Source organism: Lontra canadensis, unplaced genomic scaffold (genome assembly GCF_010015895.1).
Source record: "Lontra canadensis isolate GAN:19392208 unplaced genomic scaffold, GSC_riverotter_1.0 scaffold39, whole genome shotgun sequence".
NCBI lineage: Eukaryota > Metazoa > Chordata > Mammalia > Carnivora > Mustelidae > Lontra > Lontra canadensis.
Genome location: NW_022631033.1, coordinates 7,029,349 through 7,045,451, shown reverse-complemented (window position 1 = coordinate 7,045,451; position 16,103 = coordinate 7,029,349). Strand labels below are relative to the sequence as shown.

The 16,103-nt window shown below is 41.1% G+C and overlaps 1 protein-coding gene across 1 annotated transcript; it reads right to left on the bottom strand.

The window, feature by feature from the left end:
• Positions 1-453: 453 nt before the first annotated feature.
• LOC116874841 (beta-defensin 130B-like) lies at positions 454-6,603 on the bottom strand. The gene is made up of 2 exons (XM_032869831.1): positions 6,546-6,603; positions 454-635 (listed from the first exon to the last, which is right to left on the bottom strand). The coding sequence occupies exons 1-2, from the start codon at positions 6,601-6,603 to the stop codon at positions 454-456; spliced, it is 240 nt and encodes a 79-aa protein (XP_032725722.1).
• Positions 6,604-16,103: the final 9,500 nt, after the last annotated feature.

The following is a 16,103-nucleotide window of genomic DNA, read 5'->3' as shown; positions in this document are numbered from 1 at the left end:
CAGGAGGGGCTGCCAGCCTCAGGCCCGCGTGGCTGAGACCGGTGCGGTATACCTTGTTCCCGGGGACGGTGCCTGCGAGACCACGTGGCTGGGAGACCTTCATCCCCGTCGCTGCCGGAGGTCTCTAGTGTTTGTCCAGAGTCAGGTGGTGTGGGAGGTTGATAATCCACTTGAGGTGGTCAGACACAACCTACTGCTGTCCATATCCTTCAGTTTTTACCCATTTAAAGTTTCTGTCTTTATCATTTTCCAGAAATGTTCTCTACCCTGAGGGTCCGAGATTCCTCTGTCATGTAATTGCGTCTTGCGCATGAAGAAGAAACTCCCTGGGGACAAGTACATGCGGATTTGGGACATTTATTTCCCAAGGGAGACACTCAAGGTGGGTTAAAAAGGGCTTTGCAAATTGTATCCGGGTGTTCTGGAGTTCGAAGGGCTTCCAGCTTGTTCCCACTAAGGATATTTTGCTCTGGGAGCTGGTGTTGGGTAGGGAAGGAGCACCCACCACTTCCTACAACACTTTTTCTCGTCATTGTATTCAGCAGTGGTATTGTCCGTGGCGGTGCAGCCTCCATCCTTGCACACCCCTTTCAAAAGAACACACTGTTTCTGCCCCAAAATAACACCAGGCCTTGCTGCACAGAAAGAGAGTTGACATCATTAAATCACCAGCAGATTAAGTGACCGTCAAATTATCAGTCACGCACCCAGAGCAATAAATGTACGGAAGGATGGCCTTGGGATAGAAGGGATGGTGTTTCCTATAGGAAAAGATCAGGCATTTCAGCAAAAGGGGCGCCTTTTGTGGGGAGGAGGGCTAAGAGTGCAGGACATCTTGGAGGGGGCAGGTTGATTTCGAGAAGCTTGGAGAGAGTTGTCCTCATCTGGGGCATTTGCATTTTGTGAAATGTTGGCTCGATTTGTTGTTGCCACCAGGACTGGGGAGGCATCCTTCGTATTTAGGGGGTAAAGCACGAATTTCCTGGATTTCCTACTTCGTGACCTGTCCTGCCCCAAATGCCGATACCTTCACTGAGAAGCACTATTTTGAAGGAAGGATCTGTCCTTCCATGGCCCTGTCTACGCTGACGGACATCGCCCATCCATGCTGACGGCATCTCTGTCCCAGGGAACGTGTCTGGCACCTCTTCCAGAGACTTTCCCGACCCTATAGCGTCCACCTTACCAAAGTCCCCATCACAGGGCTAGGCAAACAACACACTTTCTGTGTTGTCCAATGCCACTTATCTGTCGATACAGGAAAGAATTTATTTCAAAAGCTGAAAAGCATTTTTCCTTAAATGTAGCTGTTTTCCTAATTGATTTGGCCACTGAGAAGCACGGAACTGAGTGCGCCCCGAGGGGGTAGCTTCCTTTAGTCTCGGGGTCTTGCCACTAGCCTTTCAGGCATAACGAGGCTTCCTCCTTTCCCCTGTGGATCCCGGCAGATGTCACATAAGAGACACGCTCTCTTCACGTCCGTTAATAGAGGTCAGTCCCCTAACTGTCCTGTTAGCCCACCCGCGTCTCCTGCTGTCTTTGCTTCCTGTAACATACCGGGCCTGGCTTCTTTGCTGCCTGACTTCTTTGTCTTAACTCCTCGTTTGACCCCCTTTGTGCCTCTGAACCTTTTTTTTTTTTTTTTTTTTTTGGGTATATGAATCAGCTTCTTGTAATTGTTTCTGCATTCTGTAGGAAAATAACAGCCAAATAAACCAACACAGCCTTTTGTAACCGAATTTTCAGAATGTGTGTGAGACTGCTCTAGCCTTGCTAGAGGATCCAGCCCGGTGCCGGCTGGGGTCCCGCACCCCCAGGCCGCAGGCTGGCCTTCCATAAACTCCAGGTCTCCAGGCAACAAGAGAATGGCCTCAGGTGAGGCCTTGTGGCGCTGTCTCTGCTGGGCCACTTCTGGAGGATAAATTGTCCTCTGGGGAGAGAACTGAAGTTCTCACTAGACAGCTGTGCGAGGCCCGGGCTGCGCCGCCCCATCTCCCCAGAGCACAGGCTCATGGTCTGCTGCATGGGGGTCCTGTTGGTGGCTTAGTCTCCCCCGGGATAACTTTGTCCAGGCGCTCTGTGTAACACATGGGGCCATTTTCAGGTGTCCTAACAACACTAAAATCAGAAGTTCTTGGTACGGGGAAAGACGTAGTGAGAGGCAGCAGGGTGGTCTTTCATGCGTTGTACTGGAAAGTTCAACTTCCTGATACGGTCCGTGGTCTAGGGCAGCACCACTCTCTTCTTGGCAGATGCCTCTCCCTTGAATCAACAGGCTCAGACCAATTCATCCTTCCAGGGATGTGCTCTCTACTGAATCCGAAGCTTGATTTAAGAAGGTGTTACCTGAACCAAAGCCCAAGAGTTCTACCCTCCCTTCTAAGAATGAGTGGGACATATGTTTCTGTGCAGGCATAGAAGGTAATATTAAATTATGTGGTTCATAAGAAAGGGCATTTCTTCCCAGATACTGACACTTATTTTCACTCACTGTCATAATGTAAGATATACAGAGCAACTGGAGAGAATGATCTAATAGATTTCAGAATTGATAGGGTATTAGTGTGTTCTAATGGTTGTATCACATGCAGTGGGAGAAGGGATATATGTTTAATCATTGCTGTTGGGAAAAGAAGATGTAGACCCTTACTTCGTATGGCATCACAGCATAAATTTCCATAGATGAAATGGGGAAAACATAGAATCACACTAAAATAAGAGAAATACATTTAACCTCAAAAAGGACATGCTTTTCTCAGCATAAGAACTTATTGAGTTATTAGCTGTTCTATTTCTTCTAGTGGAGGGGATGGAGAGCAGGGTTTGGATGGGGTGGGCTCTTCCTGGATCTTTATCAGCTAAGAAAGAGATAGGCAATTTTCTTTTCTGTAGGTAACATAGAGTACAAGCGGTCTTCTGCTCCCATCCAATATGTCTGTTTAAATAGTATGTTATTCTCCAGAGTCAGTATAAGAAGAATGCTATAAATTGTCTTACTTCTCAGGGGGTTAATCAATCAATTTAAGAGTTCCACCATTTTGGGGCACCTGGGCGATCCAGCTGGTGGTTTTGGCTCAGGTCATGCTATTATGGGTGGTGGGATGGAGCCCCGGGGCAAGCTCCACGCTCATCAAATGTCTACTTGAGATTCTCTGTATCCCTGTCTCTTAGCCTGCCCCTCCCCCCCCAAATAAACAAACAAACAAACAAATAAATAAATAAATCTTTTAAAGAAAAGCATTATGCCGTTCTAACCTCTTTATGCCCCTACTCTCAAGCAGATATGTGTGTGTGTGTGTGTGTATAATTGTATGTGCAAAATACGTGTATATGTTCTTTCCTAAGATGTCATGGATTCTTTTCAAGAGACACATGATGATCTATGCTCAGGTAGTGATCACGTAACATTCCTTGGACTGTTGGTGGGTAAACCAACATTTTCCTGTTTGGATTATGTAGTTTCTTTGGAGAAATTTTCTCCGTGAAAACAGTGACCTTTTTTATTTGATTTTTTGAAACAATTTTATTTATGCATCTGACAGAGAGAGCACAGTCTGAGCCTGATCCTGACTTAAAGAATGGACAGAGAGCTAGACCAGGCTTATTTATCACTGAATCACCGGAATTATAAGATGGAAAAGTTGGGAATTTTTACTTCCTAATTCTTAACATTTGTTCTTTATACATTTTCTCTATTTTCACACAGTTGCTAGTGGTTTCTCAGGCTTAATTCCATGTGTTTACCTCAAAAGATGATTCTCCCAAGGTTAGAAAAGAAGGAAGCTTCTGTAATTTCAAACCCCTTCAGCAATGGAACCAGGAAGAGAGACTCTGAGGACAGGACAGTTGAAATGATGAAACAGAAGCCAGATGTGTTAAGGGACCTGTCAAGTTTGCAGCCTTTCAGGAATCCAAAGTTAAGCCTGGTTTGTGTGCATAAATCAAGAGCCCCTGTGTAATTTAGGTACTAGTAATTTCTATTACTAGAGATTTATATATAGACTTTACATACTCATACATAAAGTCTGATTGTCTTGCCCTCCTTGTTCTTAAAATGCCCACCCCGCCCCCACAGACTTAGCTTTGGTTACAGCTTCTACCTTCGCATAATTCCATGAAATGCCTGGCTCATTTTCTAGTATGAACTAGTGCTAGTTTTTACCCAACTAGCATGGCGGCCTTCTTGCAGTTCCTGTGCTCTCTTCTCCAACAGCAACACTGGACTGGCATCTTCCTTTGCCAGCAGTGTTGACTGCTTCTTGAAAGGGATCCATCAACTAACGCTTATCTTTCTGTTTGGATCTCAAAAGGCATGCCTCAGGGAAGTCTCTGACATTGCCAACAAGACAATGACCACATATTAGGGGCACTCATAGTACTCTGTTCCTGTCCATTGTGCTTATTAAACTTTATAATTATATATTAATTTGTGTAATCATTTGACCAATGTCTGTCTTTCCTTTGTTTCCCACCTTATTCCAGGTGTTTGTGAAAGACCCAGTGTGAGAACAACAAGAGGGCTTGGTCAGTCTTTGTTGCCATTGAACGCAGTAAGGTACTCTGACCCCACACACGTTCTCTCTCCTGTTTCTTCTAAAACCTCTTGGCTTCAGTCTGTTTTAGACTGTCTGGTATCCCCCACTATATTACTTTGGATGCACTGTTCTATTTGTTAGTATCGAGTCTTGTCATTATTGTATTAACTTCTCTAAATGTCAGGCCTAGGTTTCCTAGAATCCTGTTTTACCAGAAATCGTTTCTGGCCTTTGCTTTAGGACAGCCTCTTTCTCAATGTTCTTCCCTCACTACAACAACAATTGCTGTGTCCATTTTCCCACTAGATCGGTGGGTTTTGGCTAAAATCTACTTCAAGGAGATCTATTCCTTGTTAACTTTTAAAAAAAAAGACCCAGCTGGTAACATGGGCTGTGACTTGGGGGAGCAGACAGTGATTTATGTTGGGCTGACTTTAGCTCAGACGGTAGAGGGCTAGCATGAGCAAAACCTATTCTCTCATCAACTCTGCAGCCATAATTCTCTTGTGGCAAATGCTTTCAGAATGGATAGCAGTTTATCTGATTTTAAGGAACACAGATCAGAAGAATCTAAAGATTGGATTAATAGTCCAAAAATAATGGCAGAACATTTAGCCCATTTGACATGCTTACCTCAAACAGTGAAGGAAAGAATTTGGAGGTTAGTGAAATAAAATGTTTCATAGACATTGTATCTTCTAAAAGAGGAAACATAGGAATCTGCTTAGATTCCTCAGTATTTAGTTAGGAGATTTTGAGGTAAAAACTCTGAGAGAAATCAGGATTACCATTTTATGGGCATATCCAAACCCGTACATCGATGGAACCAAAACTGACCCAGATTAAAGATGGTTCTAGCTGCCTTGTTGCCACTACCTGTGTGACCTCAGCAAAATCATATTCTTTATGTAGACCTGGGTTCTCTTATCTGTAAAATTGAAGAATTAAGCCATTAAATCACCTTCCAATTTTAAGGCATGATGATTGTATGATTTTACATTAGATGTCACTACAAGTGTGTCTCCCTGCAACTGTGTCTTCTTGTGACAGAACTGAGAATCAAATGAGAATTATGTAAATTCCTTCAGTTGGAGACAACTGTATGTTAGGTAGATCCCAAGATATCCACAGAGTAGGCAAAGATCAAACAAGTGAGTATTGTTGATTATATTTAAAAGAATCTTTGAGATGAACCAACAAAGCAAGAGAGTTATCCAGACCTCATCTGTGTTCAGTGACCACAGACATTATTTCGAGAGATGCGAACATCCCGTCATTAACAGCGGGGAGAGGAATTATCAGTTCTTATGAGGATCTGGTTGAACCAGCCTGAAGATGACCACATTCCGCTTTTCCTTTGAGTCTACATTGTCATATTCAAAGTTCTGAATCATGGATCCTAAAAACATATATATAATTCATATTCTTAAAATTCTTTCTTCATATATTTTCCTATGCTTAAACTTTTGCCACTGATGCTTTTTATGCTTTTTCCAAATTCCTCTGCTCCCTGTTGCTTGAGGGAGCATTCCTTTCTTGTGGACTTAATGCAGTCCTTTCTTGTGGAGCTCTGTCTTAAGGACCTAACTTCTGTCCTTCACAAATACTCCTCACCAACAGAGTCGACTTCGCTTCTGTTCACTGGCCAAGCTTGAACCAAGAGCTGCCCTTTGCATGTTCCTTTTTGGAGATCGGGATCTGGTAAAGGCTACTTGATTTGTTTGCTAAGCCTTAAGTCATATGTCACAGCTTCTCTACCTCTCTCTTTATTTGCGCCCCACTTTCTAAGCATTGAGCTCTTGGATCTCATTTTCTGTTGATGGAAATCTTTGGTTTTGCAGTTTTGGCCTTATCAGTTCTAAGGGAGAGGATCATGATGGACTTCGGATTCCCTAAGGCTGAGCATTAGGGTCTGAGTTAAAATGGGCACAGAGCATCCCAGTAGACCTCCTAAGAAACCCACAGTTGTTCACTATCTCCTAAGAAACCTACAGTTATCCATCACCTTACCTTTTGGGATTAGAGTCACAAAGAGGAAGAGCACAGAAAGAAGGGAATGGAGTCTCATGGTGGAATGCCCAGTACAAAGGCGAGCGATCGGGGATAGTGGAACACAGGCCCTTTTGTTTACTTCCAAGGAACTGAGGTTCCTTTTGGTCAGTGAAGCTTAACAAGTATGAAAATAAAACAACCTTCACTGGAATATTTCCAAACCCTGGAGTCTCTAAATTTGGTGACAAATTAACCTAATTACAGGAAACTAGATGGTTAACCCTTTACTTTTCCTATGGGATTTCAAATTCCCCAGAGGCCAGTGCCCTTGGCCAATCGTCTTTTGAAGGAGGCCAAGAAGTACTGTCAGGTGAGTGTAAAGTCTTTATTACCAAAAGTACTCTGACTTGCAAGGGAACTCTTCCATAATATACTCTTTTCCACAATAAGGTTAAAACAATTGCCTAAGGACTGTTTTAAAAATAGAAGAAGTAGTTGCATTTTCAAGTTATTCTTGAAAAAAGAGACTAGTGTCATATGTGTACGACGCTCTTTTTTTTTTTTAAGACTTTGTGTATTTATTTGACAGAGAGATCACAAGTAGGCAGAAAGGCAGGCAGAGAGAGAGGGGGAAGCAGGAAGAAGGTTTCCTGCTGAGCAGAGAGCCCGATGCAGGGCTCGATCCCAGGACCCTGAGATCATGACCCAAGCCGAAGGCAGAGGCTTTAACCCACTGAGCCACCCAGGTGACCCATGTGTATAATGTTCTTAAGAGTACCAGGAAGATAAATAGGCTTAGGTCACCCTGAAAAGTAACATTTTCTCATCTATTACTAATCCTTTCTGTTACTGTCCCACATGACAAGGATGGTGAGATCAGGAGAGTTAAAAGATCAAAGATCAAGAGCACACTGTTTCTTCAGTAATTTATTGTCCAAAGATTGTATGCACACAGCTTCAGGAGACTTCCCAACCTCTCACCCTGCCCCTCCATGTAGAATCAGTGTATTGAAAATTTAAGAACATGCCTTTGGCCAAGAATCAGTTGACCTAAAACCAGATCTTCTAAAGCTAATTTACCTGCTGATCAATAGCTTAATGATATATTTATCTAAATTATTTTTTCATTTATAAACTTTCATATGTGATACCAGCTTTTGGGGGGGGATATTTTATATACTTTCATGTCTTCTATTTTGGCTACTTTTGATCATTTTCATGTTTGTTGTTAATGTGTAATTATTTAATTTCTTTTTAATAACTGACCTATAACATGCCAAGGTTGAAGATGTACAGTGAGTGATTTGATGCCTTTATGTGTGGCAGTGTGATTACCACTATAGTGTTAGTTAACATCTCTGTCAGGTCACAGTTAACATTTCTTTCTTGTGGTGAGAACAGTTAAGATCCAGTCTCTTTATAACTTTGAAGTTCAAAATACGTTGTTACTGACTGTAACCACTATGCTCCGCATTAGATCTCCAGAACATACTTGCTAGATGTAAGTTTGTACCCTTAAATAATATCTCCCCAATTTCCCCAGCCTCCAGCCCCTGGTATCCACCATTTAGTCTGTTGTTGTTCGGTTTTTTTTTTTTTTTTGGTTCAACTATTTTAGATTGCACATGTAAGTGATATCATATAATATTTGCCTTTCTCTGACTTAGCTCGCTTGGCACAATGCCTTCAGAGTCTATCCATGTTATTGCAAATGGTAGGATTTAATTTTTTCTCATGACTGAATAATAGTTCATTGTGTGTATATGTATATATATATATATATATATATATATATATATATGTGTGTGTGTGTGTGTGTGTGTGTATATATATATATACACCACATTTTCTTTATCTGTTTACCATTGATAGATACTTAGGTTGTTTCTGTTATCTTGGTTATTATGAATAATACTGCAATAAACATGGGAGTGCACATATCTCTTCAAATTCCTGTTTTTATTTCCTTTGGATAGATTCCTAGAAGTGGGAGTGCTGGATCGTATGGTCTTTCTGTTCTTAATCTTTTGAGCAACTCCACTCTCTCTCCATAGTGGCTACACAATTTTGCATCCTGCCAGCAGTGCACAGGGGTTCCCTTTCCCCCATATCTTCCCAACAACTAGTTATCTCTTGTCTTCTTGATGACAGCCATTGTCACAGGTGTCACAGGTGTCACAAATAATCTCTCATTATGGTTTTGATTTGGATTTCCTGATGATTAGTGATGCTGAGAACTTTTCAGGTAGTTGCTGGCCATTTATATGTCTTCTTCAGAAAAATGTTCACTTTCTCTGCTTATTTTTTCATTTCAATTTGAGTGCTTATTATTTTTTTTTTAGTTGAGTGAGTTCTTTATATATTTATATGCATATGCATATTAATCCCTTATCTGGTATATGGTTTGCAAATATTTTCTCCCATTCCATAAGTTGCCTTTTCATTTTCTTGATTATTTCTTTTGCTATGCAGAGCTCTGTAGTTTAACGTGGTCCTGCTTGTTGATTTTTGCTTTTGCTGCTTGTGTTTTTGGTGTCATTCCAAAAAAGTCACTGCCAAGGCAAATGTCAAGGAGCTTTTCCCTTGTGTTTTCTTTTAGAAATTTTACAGTAACTGGTCTTATTTTTTTTAAGTCCAGTCCATCCTGAGTTAATTTTTGAGTGCTGTAGGATAGGAGTTCAATTTCATTGTTCTCCATGTGACTGTCCAATTTTCCCAATACCATTTGTTGAAGAGACTGTCATTTCCCAGTTGAATGTTCTTGGCTTCCTTCTCATGTACTGGTTGACTGTATTTCCAGGAGTTTATTTCTGAGCTCTCTATTCTTTTCCATTGGTCTATGTGTCTGTTTTACTGCCAAAAGTACTTTATTATTTTTTTGGTTTTGACGCTATTATAAATAGAATCATTTTCTTTTTCAGATTTTTGTTGGTGGTGCGTGGAAATGCTACTGATTTTTTAAATGATTTTGTACAACTTTACTGAATTTGCTAACTAGATCTGACAGTTTTTTGGTGGAGTCCTCAGGATTTTCTCTGTATAAAATTATGTTATCTGCAAATAGAAATAATTTTACCTGTTCCTTTGCAATTCTGACTGCCTTTTGTTTTTTCTTACCTGATTGCTCTGGCTAGGGCTTCTAGTGTGTGTTGAATATGAATGGAGAAAGTGGGCATCCTTGTCTTGTTGCTGATCTTAGGGGGAAAGTTTACAACCTTTCATCAGGATGATGTTGTCTGTGGTTTTGTCACATATAGCCTTTATTATGTTGAGGTACTTTCTGTCTATACCTAATTTGTTAAGGGATTTTTTTTTCATGAACGGATATAAAATTTTGACAAATGCTCTTTCTGCGACTGTTGAGATGAACATATGATTTTTATCTTTCATTCTACTAATTTGCTATGTCATATCTGTTAATTTGCATGTCATGAATCATGCTTGCATCCCAGAGAAAACTCCCATGTGACCATGGTGAATGATCTTTTTAATGTATTGCTGAATTCAATTTGCTAGTATTTTATTGAAAATTTTTGTAGCTATCTTCATCAGGGATATTGGCCTATTGACTTCTTTTATTGTAAGGTTATTTTCTGGCTTTGGTATCAGGGTAATGCTGACCTTATCAAATGAGTTCAGGACAGTTACTTCCTCTTTGATTTTTTGGAAGAGTTCAGGAGGATTGTCATTAATTCTTCTTTAAATATTTGTTAAAGTCCACCATTGAAACCGTCTGGTTATGGGTTTTCTTCATTTGTTTACTGATTCAGTGTCCTTACAAGTAATCGGTTTGTTGAGATTTTCTGTTTCTTCCTGAGTTAGTCTTGGCAGGTTGCATGTTTCTAAGAATTTATCCATTTCTTCTAAATTGTCCAGTTTTTACAGTTGTCATAGTAGACTCTTATGATCCTCTTTATTTCTGTATTTTCAATTGCAATGTCTCCTCTCGTTTATAATTTTGCTGAAAGTTTCTCTCTCTTTTTCCCTTATTTAGTCTAGTTAAAGCTTTGTCAATTTTATCTTTTCAAAGAAGCAGCTCTCAGTTTGGGTTATCTTTTCTATTATTTTCCTGTTCTCTGTTTATTTATGCCCTAATCTTTATTATGTCCTTCCTTCTGCTAACTTTGGGCTCAGTTTTTTCTTCTTTTTTTAATTCTTTGAGGTATGAAGTTAGATTGTTTATTTCAGTTCTTCCTTGTGTCTTAATATAGATGTTTATTGCTGTGAACTTCCTTTTTAGAACTGCTTTTGCCACATTCCACAAGTTTTCTTGTGTTGTGTCTTCATTTTCTTTCTCTCAAAATAATTTCTAATCTCCTCTTTAATTTCTTCCTCGATCAGACTATTCAAGAGAGTGTTGTTTAGTTTCTGTATTCATCAGTTTTCCTCCTGCTACTCATTTCGAGTTTTATACCATTGTGGTCAGAGAAGATTCTTGGCACATTTTCAGACTTCTTGAAATTACTCATACTTACTTTTTTTATGGGCTAACATATGGTATGTCAGTAAATGTTCCATGTGCACCTGAGAGAGTGTGTATCCTGCTGTTGTCAGATAAAATGTTCTGTGTATGTCTGTGAGATCCATGTGGTCTGTAGCATTGTTCAAATCCAGTATTTCCATGTTGATTCTCTGTGTGGATAATCTATCTATTGTTAAGAGTGAGGTATTAAAGCCCCAAACTTACTGTCTTACTGATTATTTCTTCTTTTAGTCCTGTTAATTCTTGCTATATATATTTTGGTATTCTGATGATGAGTGCTTAAATATTTATATCTTTTTGATGGACTGACCTATTTATCATTATATAATGACTTTCTTTGTCTCTTTAAACCATTTTTAGTTTAAAGACTATTATACATTAGTACCTGTTTCACTAACAAAAAAAAGTGAAGAGGATTTTCACTTTTGCAAAAAAGGCCATTCCTGTACTACTATAGGTCTTTCATAAAAAGAAAGTAGTGTAATGTGACCCTTCAAAAAGAAGGGGTTATTCATTATTTTATGCTATTTTAGCTTATGAAAATTTTCATAGGAATATTCTATTTTTAGAGAGTGGGGGAAACCTGTAACTTATTTAAAATAGACAAATTTCTTGAAAACCCCAAACTACCAAAGCTTACTTAAGAAATTATAGGTAACATGAGCAATCCTCTATTTATTAAAGAAATCTAATGTGCAATTTAAAGCATTTCAGCAAAGAAAATTCAATACCAGATAGCATCATTGTTAAATGTATTTTTTCAAGCTTTTAAAGAACAAATAATACCAATTTTGCAAAAATCTTTCATAAACTAGAATATGAGAGAAGACTTCCCAACTAATTTTGTTTTTTTTTTCTTGTTTTGTTTTGATTTTTTTTTAAAATTCAATTGTATATTAATCCAAAACTGGGCAAAGTCTTTCCAAGAAAATAAAATTTAAAATAGAATACTATCGCTCATAAATGCAAGTGTCATTTATAAAATTTTAGCAAATTTAACCCATCATTGTATCCAGAGGATAATATATTATAATCAAATGGAGTATTTGCTAGGAATACAAGATTGTTAAAACATTCAAAAATTAATATATTTCAGCGTATCAACAGACTGAGAAAAGAGAAAACATTTGATCATCTCCCACACATACAACACTAACAGATGACAACATCAAGGTCCATTTATGATTTAAAAACTCAGCAAATTAGTAAATAAAAAAGGATTTACTAACCTGTTCACAATATCTGTCAAAAATTTTAGGGGTGCCTAGGTAGCTTGGTCATTAAGCATCTGCTTTCGGCTAGGTCATGATCCCAGGGTCCTGGGATTGAGCCCGCATCGGGCAGGCTCCCTGCTCAGTGGGAAGTCTGGTACTTCCTTTCCCAACCCCCCTGCTATGTTCCTGCTCTCGCTGTGTATCTCTCAAATAAATAAATAAAATCTTTAGGAAAAATTTTAAGCAACAATCTTATGTCTGGAGGTTTTATTCAGTGTAGTAAATCTGGCAAAATAAAAGAACATTTATACAGAGCAGAAGCAAAGAAATAAACTGTCTTTATTCACAGATGATGGTGTCATTTTCTATGTAGAATCTCAAAGTGCACCAAAGAACTACTAGAATAATGAGTGGGTTTAGTAAGTTTGCAGAAAACAGTATATAAGTCAATTGTATTTACCTATGCAAGCAATGGACAACTGAAAACTGAAAGAAAGAAAATAAAACCTTTGTAATTTACAATAGTTTCAAAAAACATGAAATAATTAGGGATAAATCTAACAATATATATGCAAAATTAGCTTCCTGGAAAATGCAAAACACTGAAGTAAGGAATTGTAGAAGACCTAAATGAATGGTGGGACATAAAGTATTCACAGAATAGAAGACTGGTTATTGCCCAGATCTCAGTTCTCCCCAGATTGATCTATATATCCAGTATAATGCCAACCAAAGTCCCAGCACAATTTTATTTTTTTTTAAGTTGATAACCTGATTGTAAAAATTTTTACTAAAATGCAAAGGTATACAATAGCCAAAACTTGGAAAAAGAAAAAGAATATTGGAAGACTTACAGTATCTATTTTTTTTAAAGATTTTATTTATTTATTCGACAGACAGAGATCACATGTAGGCAGAGAGGCAGGCAGAGAGAGAGGGAGAAGCAGGCTCCCTGCTGAGCAGAGATTCCCGATGCAGCGCTCGATCCCAGCACCCTGAGATTGTGACCTGAGCCGAAGGCAGAGGTTTTTAACCCACTGAGCCACCCAGGCGCCCCTACAGTATCTATTTTTAAAGCTTACTATAAATGTGTAGTATCAAGACTATACTTTTAATGTAAGGATAAACGTAGATTAATGGGATAGAACAGAGTAAAGAAATAGACCTACAGAAGTGTGACAGACTGTGATTGTCTGAATGTTTGTGTTCCCGCCCCCAATTCATATGTTGAAATCCTACCCCCCCCACACACCCCCACCCCGCAAGTGATGGTATTAGGACATAGGACCTTTGGGGGGGTGATCAGGTCACGAGGCAGGAGCAATTACAGGATTCGTGCCATCCCAAAGAGCATGCTTATCCCTTCCATCATGTCAGGATCCAGCGAGACACAGACAGTCTGCAGTCCGGAGAGGGGATCACACCAGAGCTCGAGCATGCTGGCAAATCCATCTGGGGTTTGTCTCCTGAACTTTGAAAAATAAATTTCTGTTATCATAGGGCACCCAGCCAGTGGTATTTTGTCACAGCAACCCAAGCTGACTAGGACAGAAAATGGGTACCAAGACAAGGAAATGCTACTGTGACAAACACCTGGAAATAAGCAACTGGCTTTGGAACTGGTCCCAGGCTGGAGGAGTTTTGAGAAAGCTCACACTGCCTGAACAGGACCTTTAAAGGTGAGGCAGATGGAAACTCAGGGACAAAAATGCAGGGAAAGCCTCAGTCTTCCTAGAGAACACGAGTAACCCTGAACAGGATGCTACTAGAAACAGACAGCAGAGGTCGTTCTTGAGGTCTCAGCTGGAAATGAGAAATGTGCTGGAGAAAGAAGGAAAGACTGTCCTTGTTACAAAAGGTGGCACAGAACGGGGCGGGGTCGTGTCTATGTCCCAGCACTCTGCGGGGGGCAGTGGGCCGGGCCTCAGATTTGGCCATCTGGCTGAGGAATTGCCTTGGCCAAGTGTTGTGGGGGTGGCCTGGTTTCTCTCCACTGCTTCTGTGAAATGCAAAAAGAGAGAAATGTCTTAAAGACAGAATTGTTAACCAGAGAGGAAGCACAACGGGAAAATTTAGAAACTCTCAGCCTACCCTGTTGAACAGAGGAGAAAGCCTGTTTGGGAGAGAATGCAAAGCTCATGGCCAAGTCGGAGAAGGAGATGAGTGAGGACCAGAGCACCTCAGCAAAGCTGGGAGCTGTTTCTCAGGACAGTGGGTGATGAGTCAACATCCCCGTGGAAGGTGGGACGCACTGTCCTGTGGAAAAATGTTTCCTGAAGGCATTTCAGAGATCACAGCGGCTGTGCTTCCCATCACCAGCCCGGAGTGGAGTGATTTCAAAGGAGGAGCCATCTGCTACCTGGGGCGGCCTCGCCCTGCAGGCCCCATCCCTGCCGGCCCCATCCCTGCCCTTGTGCAGCTGCAGCCCCAGCTCCAGCAGGTGTCAGAGTGCTGTGTGCTCTGCCTAGCAAAGCTTGGGGGCATGGCTGCCTCCGCCTAGATTCAGAGATGCCCCGGAGAGCTGTGGGCCCCAGGCAGAGAGTTATTGCCGCTCTGGAACCGACCCAGAGAGCCCCTATGAGAGCAATGCCTAGCGGAGCCACGGGGGCACAGTGGTCCCTACGACTCCAGATCAGTGGAGGAAGTAGTGCGCATTATAGCCCAGGCGGGCCCTGGGCCTGTGACACCAATGCATGAGAACCCTGGCATGGGCCGTGCCCCCCAGAGATGTAATGATAGGGACATCCCAAGAGGTTGGGGGCAGGGATGCTTGAAGCCTTGGAAGCCCAAACCCTGCCCTCGTGGGTCTGGAAGTTGGGAATGGGGGGGGGTTGCAGACTGGTTGTTGAGATCCTGTGTTGGTGGCTGTGAGTCCTGCAACTTCTCTTAATTCTCATCTGCCCCCAGCCAATGTGCAGATCACCTCAGCATTCGGGGTGAGTTGAGACAGAAATGGGCCTCTTGGGCAGTGTCCCAAAGCAAGGGGAGGCGGTCACTTACCGCACTCTCAAGAAATCGTAGGTTGAGGGCATCTCCCTCTTTGCTGAGCTCTGCCACCGTGAGGCAGGGGGTGACAGGTGACAGGTAAAGTGGAGGTCTTCTTACCCTTTTCCATATGGCTGTTGTCAGATTTTGTTCAAGAGTGGCATGCTGTCATCTCTCAGAGCAACGCCAGAGCTCTTGGAAAGATCTTTTCATCCGTGGCTGGGGGGTCAATCAGTGTTTCCGTGGAAAGACAAGATCTGGGACCTCCCATTCTGTCACTTACAATGACCCCTGTAGTGTAGATGTCCCTAGTCTAGTACTTAGAGTCTGAACGTCAGTGGAAACTTACAGCACACACACACACACACACACACACACAGAGTCTCATGGAACTTAGTCACCATACTGGCTCGCTAAAGGAAGTGTGGCATGTCCAACAATCAGGAAGATTTAGGCAGCATGTTAAGGCCTGGTGTCAATTAAATATTAGAAGAGTGTTTTGATTAAAATGGCTTAAAACATGCCAAGAGACAGAAGATGTTATTACTGTACAGGACTAATTAAAAGATATTTGTAGGGAGATACTCATGAGTAAGGAGATTATTCTATTACAGTCAGCAAGAGAGAACATGATAAAAAGTGAGCAGAGCAGCTTTCTGGAACCTGCCCCTGGCTCCTTTCCCTCAGGGACCACAGAGCGTCTGCCCATCTCTGATGGCAGTTGGGATGCAGCCAAAGCCTTTTTTTTCTTTCAAGGTTGTGCAATCTTTCCCGCATGTCTGCAAAGGTTTTGTCTTTCTCTTTTAATCCTCCTCCCCCCCAAATTATGATTCCACCTCATTCCATCTCAGGTTTTTTCCTGAGTTATATGAGACATGATGATTTTAGGATAAA

Coding starts and splice junctions, on each gene's coding strand:
- LOC116874841 (XM_032869831.1), bottom strand. CDS start 6,603: ATGAGACTCCATTCCCTTCTTTCTGTGCTCTTCCTCTTTGTGACTCTA. Junction 636..6,545: donor TGTGACTCTAATCCCAAAAG/GTAAGGTGATGG, acceptor CTTTCTGTGCAG/CAAGGCCTGGTGTTATTTTG.